Consider the following 17,436-nt stretch of genomic DNA (forward strand, 5'->3'; position numbering starts at 1 on the left):
TTTCCAAAATATTATATTTGGGAAAAATTAATTGATCCTAAAATTTAAATAGTATTGAACATTTATAATAGATGTAAAATATAATTATACTTTATAATTATATTTATAATTATGAATAAGTATAATTATATCTCTACCTTGTCAAAAAGACTGATTATAGTAACTATAGGTTATAATTATACATATTTGCTTCATAGGCATTTGTAAATAATATACCTGAGATTTTTGAAGTTATATAACTTGTTTTTTCTTAGTACTAGAAACCACTGTTGATGCAGCTATCAAACAGGCTTTTTATTGAAAATTGATTACTAGAGCCCTTGTATCTGTTGTCTGTAATTGATCCGTAATCTCTGTCTGTGTTTGTGTCCATTTCTCCTTAGAAGACGCTATAGAAAAAAACTGCAGAATCCTTCTCTTCCTTTTGAGACATTATAGTGACTATGATGCAAGAACAATGATCAAGTTATTTTCCCAGGTGTTTAAAAATAAACCCGTAGGAAAAATAAAAGATGTGATCTGTGGGAATTTAACTTGTTTCAGGTTAATATTCATGAGGCAAAGTTTTAGTACTAGGTGTTTCTCATGACCTCCCATTGACTTCTGAAGTTTAATTCCGCTTAAAGGGCAATTATTTTTATGACAGGTTTAATTTTTTACCATTTAAGAAAGAAAAATCTGCAGCTGGCTTTCATTTTCCTGTACTTAATGCCTCTATGCAAAATGGAAACCAGATAAAAATTAATAAATCTGGCCCTAAATTATTATATTTTTTCCCCAACAGGAATCAATTCATTTACAGCTTTCCAGTTTTCCCAGCCTTCAAGAGGATGATAAATCTAGGAAAGATGACTCTGAAAGAGAAAAGGAAAAGGATAAAAACAAAGATAAAACCTCTGAAAAACCCAAGATAAGAATGTTATCAAAAGGTGAATGTGAACATAATTTCTTCAGTCAATTTGGGCACATAGTCACGACTTCTAGATTTATAAACATATTCCCCTTTCCCACATAATACTTTGTAGATTTTTATAACATGTTCCCATGTCACAGAACTATGCACATACTTGTGTGTGTGTGTGTGTAAAAGATGTGAACAGATTTCTTTTTTGTCATGATGTCATTACTTGTATTGCCAAGATTATTTTTAGTATGACATTTTTTGGTTTTTTATTTGGATCTCCTATTTTCAATGATGAGCTTTTATATTCCCCAAAATTAAAAATGAAATTATATTTACAAAGAAGTAAATATACATCTGCTTTTAATTCAGTTAATTAGTAGAGCTGAATGGAGTGATTAACAACAGTGATACTAAGTTTTGCATCTTGACTTTATTTTAAGAGTATAGTGAATTTGTAATTCTTAAAGGATATGTGATTCTGATCTCTAATGAACAGGCTTACATCAATAAAATGCTTTATGATAATTTCATCTGGAACAGATGAATTTGGTTTGGTCGCTACGATCCATGTACTATTATATTAAAATCTCATTTAAAACATGCACACTTTGTTTCAATAAAGTTTTTCCCAAAGAGTCATTATTTCTAAAACCCTTTACAGATTAAGTCTTTCAAATTGTTACCCTTTATATACTTGTATGAAATGAAAGCAAAATTTACAAATAAAGTTAAGTTAGGTTGAAATGAAACATGCTACAAATAAATAATCTTGCAGTCAACTCTTAAAAATAAACAGAAAGAAAAAGTAGCTGATAAGCTGCAGAATGACAACTACTTCTAAGATTATACACGTATCTGGTTATAGTGATTGTCTTTGTGAATATCTAAAAGCCATAGTGTCAACAGAGTAAAAATATATCGTTGTATAGTACAGTTTTAGAAATTTGGGGCCGGAGCGATAGCACAGCGGGTAGGGCGTTTGCCTTGCACGCGGCCGACCCGGGTTCGATCCCCGGCATCCCATATGGTCCCCCAAGCATTGCCAGGAGTAATTCCTGAGTGCAAAGCCAGGAGTAACCCCTAAGCATTGCTGGGTGTGACCCAAAAAGCAAAAAAAAAAAAAATAGAAATTAGTGATTACGTTAGCGAATGTCATAAGATTTGAAAGATTTGTAAGTATTTAGAGCCCACCTGTGTTTTCCACTTAGTAATACTTAGTCTTAGAACCTGTTTTTGTTTTGATTTGGGTTTTTTGCCTTTCCTGGATTTGGAGAATGCAAGGTCCTTAGTGCCTCAAGCTCTTGAGTTTTCTCTCTAAGAACTGAGAGTGGGAGTACATGTCACATGGCAGTGTGTCCTTGTTGATTTGTAGAACAGAAAGAACATAAGACATTTGCCTTCTCCTGTACCTCCACCCCACCGCAGCCCTCCTCCCGAGATGGTACCTATTACCCTTCCTAAGGCAGTGGGGTCTCTCTACACTCAGCATCTACAGGGTGTTCTCAGTCCCTGAACTTGATACTCATTTTGATGTTGCTAGTTGGGAAACACATAATCTTTCAAATCAGTAGCTTCATCTTAAAATATTCTGAGAAGGAGAAAACCAGAAAAGATTGGGAGCACATACCTTCTTTCTGTTCCACTGCATTGCCTGACAATTCTATCCTACGATTTGTTTCAGATTGCAGCCAAGAGTATACGGATTCTACAGGCATAGACTTACATGAGTTTCTGATTAACACATTAAAGAATAATTCCAGGTAAATGATTAGATAAAACTCTCATTTGCAAAAGAGTTCAGTAGTATATTATAGTAATATTCGAAACACTTTTTAAAAAGGAAACCATAAAATGCAGTCACCTTTACTGTTGTATTAAATATTTTCTTTTATATTTTCTTTTTTTCTGTCAGTAGTTTGCATGTTTACTATTCATAGAGGGTCTTAATTCTTGGAAAGTTACCCAATAAATAAATTAGAATTTCTGAGTTTTACTTTCCTTGTCATAAAAAGGTTACTGATTAAGAGGGAAAATAGATCATGAGAATCAATGTCAAATAAACCAATCATGCCTTGGTGCAGTTATATATCAATCTTCTTGGGCTTTGTTTTGTCTTAGTTCCTCACAAATTTAAAATATACAGTTTGTATAATGTGCTTTATGGGCCTAAACTCTTAATTGCATTTAACAATTAATACCAGAATGTAAAATTTTCAGTGTTACAAAATATTTAACTGATGAGATAAAAATAATCTAAACAAAATGAAATAATTTATAAATGGACAGCACACACATTCAGTGGTCTTTTCCATACATCTGACTAAGCTTAGACAAAGAAAAAATGTAAAAATTTTTATAATTATATTTATTTTGCAGGGACAGAATGATACTCTTGAAAATGGAGCAGGAAATTATTGATTTCATTGGTGACAACAAGTATGTTATATTGCAAGACTGTTGAATTTATATGATATGTCTTGGAAAAATGTAGGAATAGAAAAGAATGTTGAATGAGTTGGCTGATGTGTTGAATGGAGAATCTTGGGTATGAGGAGTTATATGCTGATGGGACTGTTGCTTGGGCCATGTGAACTTCTGCTTGTTAAATTTCTGACAAAAAATGGCTATAAACAGGGGCCACTGATTAGCATAGAATAGCAATAACAAGAAGCTCCCCTTTTCATTTTTATTATAGTTTTTTAATGGGATCCAGCTGGCTGCAGTCAGTTATGCCTGAAAATAATTGTGCTGCTTTCAGTGTAAACCATGTAATGGCATGTCTCTTGATAGGGATCTACAGTCACATATTATGTCATTGTCATTTGTCCTGTGGCTGGCTTCCTGGATAAGGTAGGATGGGCTAAACCAGGGTACTTTCCAACTGGCACTAATTTCCCTTCAGTGGGAGAAATGTGCAACTGTCAAGGATACTAATTGTAGTATAATCAATAAATCCATAGTAAGTGGAAAATTTGTCTGCAAGTGAGGACAGTAAGTGATGCAAGAGATGAAAAGAGGCTTAGTGGTTTGTCTGAAAGAGGAATCATTTTGTGTGTGGACCCGTAATATGTGCCACAGCCCGGGAACACAAGTGCTGACTCCACTTTCTTCCTATATTTCTTTCCAGTAATCATTATAAAAAGTTCCCTCAGATGTCATCCTACCAGAGGATGCTTGTCCATCGAGTGGCTGCGTACTTTGGGTTGGATCACAATGTGGATCAAACAGGGAAATCTGTTATCATCAACAAGACCAGCAGCACAAGAATGTAAGCTCATTACTATCTTTATTTAGCATTTTCTTTGTCTCTAATGGGTTCATTTATAAGAGCACAGTATAAAATTCAAAGTACATGACATTTAAAATGTGCCATGTTATTTATCTCTTGCTCTTATCAGCAGGCGTGTGGCATTTATCTGTAGAAGATTATCGGAGGACCAGGAAAGTTTATAAAATTCAGACAATAAAGTGGATTTATTTCGTGGTCTTTTACATAGTTTTTGAAACATAATTTTCTTTTTTCCCTTTAATATTCCATGTGATTACATACAAAAACCATAAAATATTTCATGTCAAAACATAGCCCAAAGTGAAAGCTACAGTCACTTTAAGGCACGTAGAATACTTGTCCTTTTCTTCTGCTTTTAGGTCTGTTTTATTGTGACTACTAGAGTAATAGGAAGCACTGAACTTGAAGACAGAAATCCTGTCTCTAAGATCAATTCTTTTAGCTCGTAGCTGTGTGACTTGGAACAAGCCATTTGAATTCTGCTAAATTTTTCTTTATTCTATAAAATGAGAGTCTTGAGCTTGTTATGAAAGAATGGCTTTGGTTTTTGTTTCCATTTGCGCTTTTATTTTGTCCCTTAAGATAATTATTTGCTTCCATTTTTAATTCCTTTCCAATGTTTCCACTTAGTCCCCCATAAGATGCTTAATTATATTCATTTGGAACCTGGAGCTCTTTCTTTTGAACCCAGGCAAGCCAGTTTTATAGCAAAATGCAACTTTAATTGGGGAGAAAAGTCTCTGTGTAAATTATTCTCTTAATGCGTTTGCATATTATCATTTTGTTTTTCACAGTGTGCTTGGTAAACTGTGTAAACTGCATGGTATTTAGGAATTCTATGTTTGCAAAGAGCAGCACAGCAGTGGAGGTAAAACACGATTTTATGCTCACCAGAGGTTGGGACAAGGCATACAGAGAAGAGACTCTTTATCTACTGAAGCTCAGTCTGTGTTCAGCAGGAGTGAAGGTCATAGTGGAGGGAAAACAGGCTGAGAGCTCTGAGACTGAGCCTGGCCATTATCTCGGGGACACTGAGCACTTTACAACTCTGGGCTTCAAATTACTTATCTGCAGGAGAGTTTGAAGTGGATAGTGTTGAAGGGCCCTTGAAGCCTCAGAATTATTGGATCCTGTGGTTGCTTTCTATTGTACTGGGAAAATACATTTAAAAATTTATCAGCTTTCTACTTTATCTGATTATTGGCACATAAACCTCATACTCTGAACAATAGTCAGATAAATGCTTAACCTCCCTCAAATATTCCTAGGTGTTATTTTTTTTATCCTGCATTATTTTTCTTATGACTTTCAGTTGTCATATAGGAACATAACATCCTTCTTTGCAAAATAATAAAACAACTGACATTTATTTTATTTTAGTTTGTTATTCTTTTTCTCAAAAAGATCATGACAGACCCCTAGACATGTCCATCGATCTATGGAGTCCAACTTTTGGAGGTAGTATACTGGTTTAGTGCACATTATTTTTTTAATAACATGAGTAGTGGTAAACATCTCTAAAACCTCTGTTCATATAGAATAGTGTTTGAGCAAATCATGCATTGAATGTAAATCTTGATAAAATTTTATTAATGTCCTTAAATGTGCTATCATGTATAATATGGCAGCAGTTATAGATGACTACTAGCACTCTTATTTAACATATTAAATTTAAATAAATTTATACCTAAAATTTAATCCCACAGGCATGTTTAAAGGGATCATAGAGGACGGAAAATATGTCAATTTGTCAATTATTTTCTTTATTTCAGAAAGTTTCATTAACGCTCTCTTAATTCTTGGCATTATTGCCCATTCCCAAACACCACTAGAGAGTATAATTTGGCCATTTTCTTACTAGCTAATAGACATCAGATTAGCTTATTATTAGACTTCACTTATCAGACAGTATTTATCATATTTTGTTTTATTTTTATAAAGGGCAGTTTTAAATAGAATCTATCTTTTTATGCCTTCAGAAAGACTGAGAAAAGTTGTGCAGAGAACACCTCAGGTACAGAGTAGGTGGGCTCATTTCCTGCCTATTTTCTCCTCTTAAACTCTACCTATTAGCTCCTCAATAATGCGAAAACAAAAGTTGAATTGCTATGCCTCATGAATTTCAAGATATTGCCTTATCAGTTGTACATAACACTCTACAGTCTGTAGCAGTCCAGTCAGTCAAGTCTATTTCTCTCTCCCCATCATCTTTCTGACCATCCTCAGTTTGAGTTGCTCTTTTGTGAAGTGGGGGAGAGGGGATGGTATCTTTTAGGAGAAGATGATGAATTAAATAGGCCCTTATAATTAGTAACAAGTCATGAAAGTGACTTTAACAAAGAAGAAATGTCCTTCTTCTAACAAAGAAGAAATGTTATGTATTTGATTTTAAATCTGTTGTCATGTTCTTTTGCAGTTGAAGTTTGAAACAAAATATTCTGTTTGGAAATTTTGATTCAGGTCCTACATGTTTGGTTTCTCCAGTTCTCTGAAAATTTTAATTTGTACTATTAGAGAAATTGGCATTTCTGATGTAGGGACCATACTAATTTAGGTATGATTGAATGGAAATGTTTCAGGAAAGGATGGAGGCTGGGATTGGAATTCCTCAGATATATTCTTGTGTTGTTTTTTTCGTGTATTCTGGGAATGGCTTTTCAATGTAGACTGTTTTATTCTATTCCAGTGCAAATATGCAAAAATTACTATTATAAATGCCATTGCAGCTTGGAAAATATAGAGAAAATTTGCATTGGAGATATATAAATGTACAATAAAGGTGAGGAGGAGAGAACTTTATGCTATTTGCTTTTAATTTTTCTTCAATGGCATTGCGTTGGCATATAAGATGCTCTTCTGACAAAGATGCAAATCAGCCATATATTGGCTGAATTTATTTTCCTAGACTATGGGCATTTTTTCTTTTTGGGTCACACCCAGCGATGCACAGGGATTACTCCTGGTTCTGCACTCTTAGCAGTGCTCAGGGGACAATATGGGAATCTGGGAATCGAACCCGGGTTGGCCGCATGCAAGGCAAACACCTTACCCACTGTGCTATTGCTCCAGCTCCCAACTATGGGCATTTTTATTTATTAAGAGAATGTTGTTTTTCATTTGTTCTTTGTTTGGAAGCCACACTCAGTAGTGCTCAGGGATTGTTTCTGATTTTCTGCTCCGGTCTCATTCTTAACTGGCTCATGAGAACATCCGGGGCACTAGTGATCAAATTTGGGTCAGCTGCATGCAGGCAAATTGTCTTACCTGCTGTACTATCTCTCTGGCCAAAAGAATGTTAAGTTTTGCATGAATAAAAATAGTTTTATATGAAATTCTAAATAGTTTAATCATGGGATCACACTAGGAGAATTATAAATGTATTACCTCAGTTACCCTTAGTATTTTCTCTAACATATTTATATATCTTAAATATGCTTCTTAATGATAGAAAATAGTGTCCCTAAACAGGTTTTTAGTTAGTTCAGTGACATAGGGTCTTACTCATAATAACTTTAGCTACTATTTATTTGTTCCTGCTTAGGTAATTTATCTCTTAGGTTGTATATAGTATTTAATTTAATTCTTTTAAAAAACAATGAGGCAAAAGCACATTCAATTTTGGAATTACAGAAAGCAAGTGGATAGCATGAGGTCTAAATCAGTGTGTCAAATCCCAAGAACAATTTTCTTACATGAACTCTTAAAACAAAGCATCTGAGAACAATTAATCCTCAAGAAACTTTCAGAACTGTATGGGAATTTCAACTCTTTTAAAACAACAGTCAAATAGACAATGAATGAGGGAGGAAATATATTTTATAAAGACTCATTGGTATCCATATATAAAAATCCTTCCTACAATTTGATGTTTCTTGCTGCATTTTCTTATTTGGGCACTGATACAAGATGTGATACTTGGAAGGTAATCATAGTTATTCCATTAAATACCTTTCTTTACTCTGTATCTATCTTTTTTTTGGTATATAAGATGCTCATATATATTCTAAAAATTAAGAATGTACCAATAATGTTAGAGTGAACAATGAGCCCACCCGTTCTATTATTAAAAAATAACTGCTTGCAAGTAACCAGTCCAGATCAAGGGTTTAAAGCCAGAGACACAAAAGTGTGGGATGGAGGCAAGACTAAGGATGTCCTGAGAGAGTTAGAAAAAACTAGCATATTTGTATTAGAGACACTTAAAATGCTGTCCTCATCTGAAAGAGCTAATGCACTTGAGACAAGTCAGCATAATAGTGTACCACTGACACCAGCTTTAGGAGTTAGCCAGGATCCAACAGGGGAGTGTATGTTATCTTTAGCCTTTCAGCATGGCTATAGGTCCTAGAATGGGTCTAAATGATTGAAGCTCTTTCTTATGAAAATACATACCTGTTTATTAAAATCATGAATGAATGTTTTGAGCTACAGGCCCGAGGTTTAGATTTTTCACTTTAGTTCTGTTATCAATACCCCACAATTGCTCACAAGTACATTTTACTCTCTAGCACTGAATGTTTATCCCTTTGAAATTCTTTGTGAACTGTCAGATTAGGTGGTGACAACAAATAAGACCCTTAGAAAATTGGATAAAGGGTTTTTTAGAGTCTTTGCTGTAAGTGATGCAGTTAATGTATTTTCTATCTACAATTTTTTTGGATACAATTTTAGCATTGAGGCTAAAATTGTAAACAACAATCTTATTAAAAATATTCTAAATATTATTCATCTGGGTCTATTTTTATGAGAAGCTTTGTTTGCTCTTCTCTTTCTACTCTCCACATTCTCATCATTTGTCAAGTTTTCTGTGTTTAATCCAAAGAAACTCGTTGTTACACTATTAAACAAGTTTTCTCCTAGTGGTTGTCCTCTCCATCCTAGAGAAGGGATACTTGCTCAGTGTATATTATTTGATGACTATACATCATTTACTTGACCTAGGTTTTGTAAAAGACATAGTGGATCTGTTATAGACAGGGTCCCATGCAAATCTGAAAGTCTTTACATATGTCAGAGTAACTATTTAACTAGTTCCAGATAATTTTCTTATTAAAGGTTGTAATTTATTGAATACATTTTCTTTCGTCTTTCATATCCACCCACTGTCATTGCCTCAAATCCTCTCCTCTATGAGTACAAAGCAAAGAAGATAAATTGCAAAAACATTAAAGGTTACAGGACTCAAAATGCGTAAAGCAAAAACAGGTGTCCAAAGATACTGGTTGGGGTGATACCTAAAATTCTCCCAAGAATACAATGCAATGCCTTGATTACTGAGAAGTGTGGCCTGGCCTAGAATAATGAGTAGTTGATAGTAACTACAGTAGTTACAAATGGAGGATTAGTCTAGAGTTAGTCTGTAAATATTGGTTTTCTGAGAAAGTTAGGACATCCAGTGGAGATCATCAATTTTGATCATTTGGTACTTTACTCCTTGCAGGTTATTGAGTACTTTCATAAACAACCAACCAACCAATCAAACAAAAAAACATGCTTTTAATCCCATGTTTGTTATATACATATTTTCCCCTTGGGAATATAAGTGCCACCATGAACAAACTAAATGGCATCCTGATACTGGTGCTTGCTTTAATAATCCTCTGAAGAAGATCCAAGCATCCATTTATTTAAGTGACTCTTCAAAATACAAGAGTGGTTGGTTGGCACTCTGTCATTTCGAAACATCGAAAATTTGTTCTGCATTTTTTTCTACAAGCAGTATTGAAATCCATCTGACTTGAAGCCAATGATCAGAAACCAATGAAGAATTGCATTGCTATCCGGAAAGTCAGGAAGTTTTGTATACTGTATATAAGCAACCCAGTTCCTTAGTCAATATTCAAGCTTAAAGGAAGGTATACCTGTTAATATTGGTCAGATCTTATATCTTTTCTCTCAAAACTATATTCTCAAACACCTCAGATAATGTAACTTCTCTAGAAATAAATAAGAAATACATTGTGGGGAGAGAAGTTAAATTTGTTTTTGTTGCTTTCAAACACTTGAAGTTATTTAGGGGCCATTGAGTACTGAGTGAAAAAAGTGACTAATTTTGGAAATAAAACTTGCAGGCACTTGTATAACACTAACATACTTAAAAATGTAGATAATAATACCTTAAATATTATTTTTTCTTACAAAAATGTAGGTAGACAAAACTAGATCATTTTATAGCAGAGAAAATTGAGCTTCATGTTTTGATCTTGGTCAATTCATAGACAGTTAAAACTAAACTCCACTACCTCTGTCATTCAACCATGACTTTTCTCTTAGGTTAAGGAAAGATGAACCAACAATAGTAGAATTGGTGGTCTCTGATGGTAACCAAAGCAGAAGATAATCAAACAACTTATTCACTGGTACCCATCTGCTCACTTACAGAATCTTAACTGGTCTTAATGACTTTAAAAATCAGAGAACCTAGAAATATGATAATAACATGAAGATAATGACATGAAACTAAAACTGTGATGTGGTAAAACTTGATCTCAAAGTACACTAGACTGGAAATTGTTCTACCTACTCAGTGACATAAAATGCAGTTCAAAATTCTTACACAGCATTATACAAAAATGTATGTCTCAAATGTTCAGTAGCAGGTTTGAACTAAAGTAGCATATGGGCTGTAAAATACTTCTTATCTTTGAGTAATAGTTTATTTGAAGAATTAGACTTATTTAATCATTTCAAACTTGCTCTAGAGAGAATTCATTTTTACAGAATCCTAAATGGAATACTTTTATGTGAACTATTATTATATGTGAGCAAAAATACCTTTCATCCAAAGAAATAATATTCAGTATTTTTTTTCTATTTTTAATTAATTTTTATAAAGTTGTTCACAATAATTTATTACATTTAATATTTGAACACCAATCTCACCACCATTGCACTTTTTCACCACCATATTTCAAATATTTTCACTCCAAATAATGACCTAAAAGCAGAAAAAAATAATTGATTTTGTATTTCTTCTTATGAATAAGAATGAATGTTTAAAATGGCCCAAAAAAGTTTCCTTAGAGACTGTTGTATTTCATGCTGGAGCCATTAAACCCCTGTATAATAGATTCCTAACATGTTTGCTAAAGATTGAGCCTTGTATTCAGATAGATAGATATAGATATAGATGATTATATATAGATATAGATAGACATAGACATAGACATAGACATAGACATACACATACACATACACATACACATACACATACACATACACATACACATAGACATAGACATAGACATAGATTTTCCCCCTGAGATTGGTTTCCTTCTACTTTAAACCCCATCACATGTGGTGTGCTACTCTTGGTACATCAGTGGTGTAGAGTATGAGATGTCACAAATACAGCTCCCCGCTTCAGGAATTCTAAAATTTAAAATGCGGTTATACAGGAGATTCACTCAAGGGTGAGACTCACCCAAGCCTGTGGGGAGCGGTCATTAGCATCCAGACAATTGAGTTTTGGAGTTTTTCATCTGTCAGGGCTCTGTTGGGGCGGGGAGGGAAACTCATGTTCACCCCTCCTAGTTACCCTGGATGAGAGAAGCCATTTTCAGCAATTTCTGAAGTATACATTACCTCAGGAAAATTGTGACATCCCGAATTGGAGCTTGTGAATCAAAAAAGTAATTGAATATTATAGTACACATTGGATCTCTCCTATTAGATCCTGACACTAATGATAGTGTTGGTTCAATATTCGGTGATATAATTTCTGATATGGGCTACCAAAACAAGTATGAGCAGTGATATTTTTATTTTATTTCATATCACTGTATCATTGTATCACTGTCATGCCATTGTTCGGCGATTTACTGGAGCGGGCACCAGTAATGTCTCTATTTCTCCCAGCCCTGAGATTTCAGCAGCCTCTCCTTACTCGTCTTCCCCAACAATTGGAGGCTTTTTAAGGATTAGAGGAATGAGACCTATCATTACTGTTTTTGGCATATTAGATATGCCACGGGGAGTTTGCCAGGCTCTGCCCGTGCGGGCAGATACTCTTGTAGCTTGCTGGGGCCTCAGATATATATATTACTCTCTATGATTTGGTGGAGGTTGGCAGTGGAGGTCGGCTGCCAGGGCCGGGTCCCTTGGGACAGGGAAGGTTCTCATCCGCCTCCCTCTGGGGCACCCTGCATGAAAACAGCTTGACGCAGAGTCCCTTTCTTACATATAATAAGCAATATGTTAGTTCCTGGCATTGGGCTTTTAATTTTACTGGCATTATCTTTACATTAGTTTATCTTTCCAAGTACTTCCCTAGTAGTTACTATTACTTTTCATTTTTCACAGCAACAGAATCAATGAACACCTCTCTTAGGTTAAGTAAATTGCAAAAGTCAAGATTTGCATTTCAAGTGTAAATATTTTGAAAGTTTGTTAGACATGCCTTAGCATTTATGCATGAATTTTTAAAACCTCGGTTTAATTGTTAGAACTACATTATATAAATGGAATTTGTGCCCATTTAAAAATAAAATTATTAATGTATAAGGTAAAATTTATTATATTTTAATTTGATTGTAGAGCTTCAGATCATGGGACACAATGAAAAAGTTTGTACACTTTGAAAGTGGATGAAATACTGAAATGAAAGAGGAAAAAGAATAAGGAAAGGAATAATATGTACTAATCATCAAGCTCTTTTTAGTTTGAAATTTGTGAAAATTTTAATTTATCAGCTGACTTGAGGAAATACACCTGTTATGTTAAGCCAAATGAATCTTTCTGATATGTATGCCTCTTTGGTATTATTTCGGTATTATTACTTATACTATATTATTACAAATTAGAAAGAGCCAAACACAGACACTATAACTAGGTTATTGTATGTAATTTATTATTTTTAATTTTATGTTTTCTCTTGTTTTTCTATCTTTTAATTTTTTCTGATTCATTATTGTTCCAATTTACTTTTTATAGTTAAAAATATTTTGTGATGGCTTTATTCCATGTGTCTACACCTCTCGATCAAGGACACAGAAATAAAAGTAAAGGGTGATCTTGTTGTTGCTTATATATAATGAAAGATCTTAATGGGATAAGCCAGGATAAGAAGCAGGAAGTAAAATTAATTATTATTTTTGAAAGCAGCAATTTATGGGGCAGAGAAATCGTACAGGGGTTTAGGTCCTTGCTTTGCATGAAGCTGACTAGTTCGAACCCCAGCACCACATATAGTCATCCCACCCTCCCCCCACTGAGCACCACCATGAGTGATCCCTGAGTACAGAACCAGGAAGAATCTCGGATCACTGCAGGTGGCTCAGACTTACCCCAACACTTTTTCCAGAGAAAGTAACAGTGCAACATGGATCAAGACTTGGTTCAATAGAATAAAGCAACTGTTTTATAATATATTATAAATAATATAGACACCAAAAGAAAATTTAGAAAATATTTAGGTTTGGAGACTACAGAAATAGTACAGCTAGTAGAGTGCTTACTTTGCACATGGTTGACTCACGTTTACTCCCAGGCACCTCAGATGGTTCCCTGAGCTCTGCCAGGATTGATCCCTGACTGCAGAGCCAGGAGGAAACCCTGAGCATTCCTGGGTGTGGCCCAAAAACAAAGGAAGGAAGGAAGGAAGGAAGGAAGGAAGGAAGGAAGGAAGGAAGGAAGGAAGGAAGGAAGGAAGGAAGGAAGGAAGGAAGGAAGGAAGGAAGGAAGGAAGGAAGGAGGAGAGGGAGGAAGGGAGGAAGGGAGGAAGGAAGGAAGGAAGGAAGGAAGGGAGGGAGGAAGGGAGGAAGGGAAGAGGGAAGGAAGGAAGGAAGGAAGGAAGGAAGGAAGGAAGGAAGGAAGGAAGGAAGGAAGGAAGGAAGGAAGGAAGGAAGGAAGGAAGGAAGGGAGGGAGGAAGGAAGAGAGGAAATTCATGTTTTAATTATCCATATTCCCCAATAGTGTTGATTTTTTTATAATACTCGAAGTGTCTTTTTATGTTTCCAAACTATAGATTTTCTATTTCTAGACTATTGTCAAGGTGAATTGACATTTTTAATAAACTTAGTGCTATATAGCCAATTTATCAGAATGGAACTACCTTCTTAAACAAAGAGGATATAAGGATATCTTACAAGTTCTTGCTGTTTTATTTTAATATAATATTTCATTTTGCTGTCGCTCATGAATGACTTTAAATTAAAGAATAGTCAAAGGTAAAATATATTTTCAAAGAAGTAGAGTTTAAAAACAAGAAATTTGGGGCTACAGCGATAGCACAACGGGTAGGGCATTTGCCTTGCACATGGCCGACCGGGGTTCAATTCCCATCATCCCATATGGTTCCCAGAGCAACGCCAGGAGTAATTCCTGAGTGCAAAGCCAGGAGTAACCCCTGAGCATCACTGAGTGTGACCCAAAAAGAAAAAAAATCTAAGAAATTGAAAGAAATATACTAATAAAGGAAGCTAAATACTTAGGTCACGTAAGTATACATCACAGGTAGTCTCAATAAAAAGAAAAACCATGCTGGTAAATTACAAAAGCAGTAATGTGTGTGATGAACAATTTTATCAAATTAATAAGGGATTCCAACACACAGATTCTAAAATGCCAGTTCTGCTCAGCACATATGGACTGTGAATTTCACAGTAACACCTGCTATGAATGATCACAAACATATTTTTTAACCTCAAAAATCACATTTTTAATAAAAAAACATTGCATTCATTTCTCTGCTTCTTGATGAATTTGTAGAGGAAACTTCAAATAATATTTTTTATGACCTAAAACTTCCAGGAAAAACATCTATGTGTGTTGGGGGAAGGGGGAGAGGGAACAGGGTAATGGTCATGAGACATGTAATAAATCCAGGGGGCCTGAGAAATAGAACAGCAGATAGGGCATTTTCCTTGCATGTAGTCAACCCGGATTTGATCCCCAGGATCCCTATGGTCCTGCCACGGTGATCCCTAAGTGCAAAGTCAGGATTAAGCCCGGATTAAAAAGCCAGGATTAAACACTGCCAGATGAGGTCCCAAAACCGAAATAAATAAGTAACTCTAGTTACTACCAATTTAATAAATACCATGCCATTTTGCAATTTTGAGGAGTTTTCTTAGAGTTCTATTCTCATATTGAAACATTCAAAAATAATGTTATTTGAAAGCATGGTCCATAATCCATTACTTTAGGACATTCATTTTATGGCTAAGAGTAATATTACTCTGATGTAAATTTGAGGTTAAAGAGTATTTCTCAAAAGCCATAATGTAATGGTGAATTTTCAGTAATTCTTAGCTTAATCTCATGCACTACAATGTAGATTTTAGTTTTCCTGAGTTTAAAATGCAAATTGATTTTTAGCTCGAGTTATAGATAAGTCTATAAAATCAACTAAGAATAACATTATTAGGTTTATTTTATTGCTTCCACACAAACTATAATTTGTTACTCTATTTTCATTCTAAATATTTTTGGTTAATAGATATGTACAAGCAATTTGGACTATTAGATTAATATTTGAAGTAAATTTAAACAAAGTATTTTGAAAACCAGTTATAGTGAATATTCTTGCATAATTTATATCAAAACAAGAGATATCCTTGTTTTAAAGAGTACTTACATTATTGACGGGCTCTTTAGCTCTTTGCTTACTTGATGGATATATTTTTCTTAATTATGTTTTTTCTGTGAAAAACAAGAAACCAGTGCAATGAAGTAATGCAAGTTTAATTTTAAAATAATGGTTAAATAGTTCTCTTGTAACTATAATATTTCAAGCAGAAAGATTCCAAAACTTTAAAAGTTATGCTTTCCTATTACCATCTCTCTTCCCAAGAGGCCCTCAAATTTGAAAAAAAGTTTTCTTAATGACTTTTAAGTCAACTTGAACTGTAATGGAAGTATGATTTTTAAAGATCTTCCTGCTCTAAATTTATAATAAATTTATGTTCCTGCTAATCAAAATTTCCCTGTTCTATTTCATAAATTATTTACAGATTCATATCTTAGTTACTCTGATCTGCCTCCAAATTACAGTGTACACTACAGTTTCATTCGTTTATCCCGATTCATTTATTCACTCAACCAGAGTCTCCCATGGGCCAGACAGTGTTCTAGGCAACATGGAGTTCACATTCTAACTCATTAAAAACCTTACTCAAAATGGTTTTATTCTTAAAAAAATAATTACTTATTATGATATGAAAGGGCTGGAGCAATAGCACAGCAGGTAGGGCGTTTGCCTTGCACACAGCCAACCCGGGTTTGATTCCTCCATCTCTCTCAGAGAGTCCGGTAAGCTACCAAGAGTATCCTGCCCACACACAAGAGCCTGATAAGCTACCCGTGGTGTATTCGCTATGCCAAAAAAAAAAAAAAACCAGTAACAACAAGTCTCACAATGGAGACATTACTGGTGCCCGCTCGAACAAATTGATGAATAGTGGGACGACAGTGCTACAGTGCTACAGACGTAAAAATATATATATATTGGGTAAACAACAAATACCAAAAGGTATCAGAAACCTAGAACTAGTCTTTAGTAGGAAGCATATCAATGTAGGAGCATAGGGCTGGGAGGATAGAACACAGGACAGGATGGGGGCAGTGGGAGGAGATATTGGAAGACCAGTGATGCGAATCTTACACTCTAGGGGAGAGCATGTTATTGGAATGCTTTATGCATGAAAACTTGCCATTATCAATATTGCAAATCATGTAGCCTAAAATAAAATTTAAAAAAGAAAACTCAAGTTGTATCTTTACCTAAATTTTAAGATTAATATCTAACCCATAGCATCAAAAAGAAACAGACTTACCTTGATGTTTAATTCTCAAATTATTTTATTTCTAAATGAATACTCAACTACTATTAGCAACAATTATAAGAAATATATCTATATATCTAGCAGATAGGAAATAATTTCATTTACTATTGATTAGACTACAGAGTTTGGGGATTAAAAGAAAATTAATTATCATTGATAGAATCCACACATATTTTAGTTATTATATCATACTTTTATTGAATACATAAAAATAATATAGCAGCAAGTATTTGTTAAAACATTGAGATGTTTTAAAAATTTTCTAGGAAATATTTGTCTTTCAATGACCTGCAACTATTATAATTAAATATAATGAATTGTGAATGTAGCTCAGTGGTAAAGTGCTTGCTTTACACATATGAGGCCCTTAGTTTAATTTCTTACAGTGCAACATCCACATATAATCAATGTATAGATACATTTATGGTATATGACTATACCGTGGCTTATCCATATCAAA

General features: G+C 34.3%; 1 protein-coding gene across 14 annotated transcripts in view; it reads left to right on the forward strand.

Moving 5' to 3' along the window:
* The window catches only part of ARPP21 (cAMP regulated phosphoprotein 21), a 162,085-nt gene that overhangs the window by 52,702 nt on the left and 91,947 nt on the right, over positions 1-17,436 (forward strand). For all 14 annotated transcript variants that reach the window (XM_055135718.1, XM_055135717.1, XM_055135721.1 and 11 more), the window contains 4 exons: positions 785-929; positions 2,586-2,664; positions 3,281-3,340; positions 4,032-4,172. In XM_055135718.1, coding sequence (XP_054991693.1) covers positions 785-929; positions 2,586-2,664; positions 3,281-3,340; positions 4,032-4,172 — 425 coding nt within the window. The remainder of the gene's footprint in view (positions 1-784; positions 930-2,585; positions 2,665-3,280; positions 3,341-4,031; positions 4,173-17,436) is intronic.

This window comes from Sorex araneus, chromosome 4, assembly GCF_027595985.1.
Source record: "Sorex araneus isolate mSorAra2 chromosome 4, mSorAra2.pri, whole genome shotgun sequence".
In the NCBI taxonomy this organism is placed as follows: Eukaryota; Metazoa; Chordata; class Mammalia; order Eulipotyphla; family Soricidae; genus Sorex; species Sorex araneus.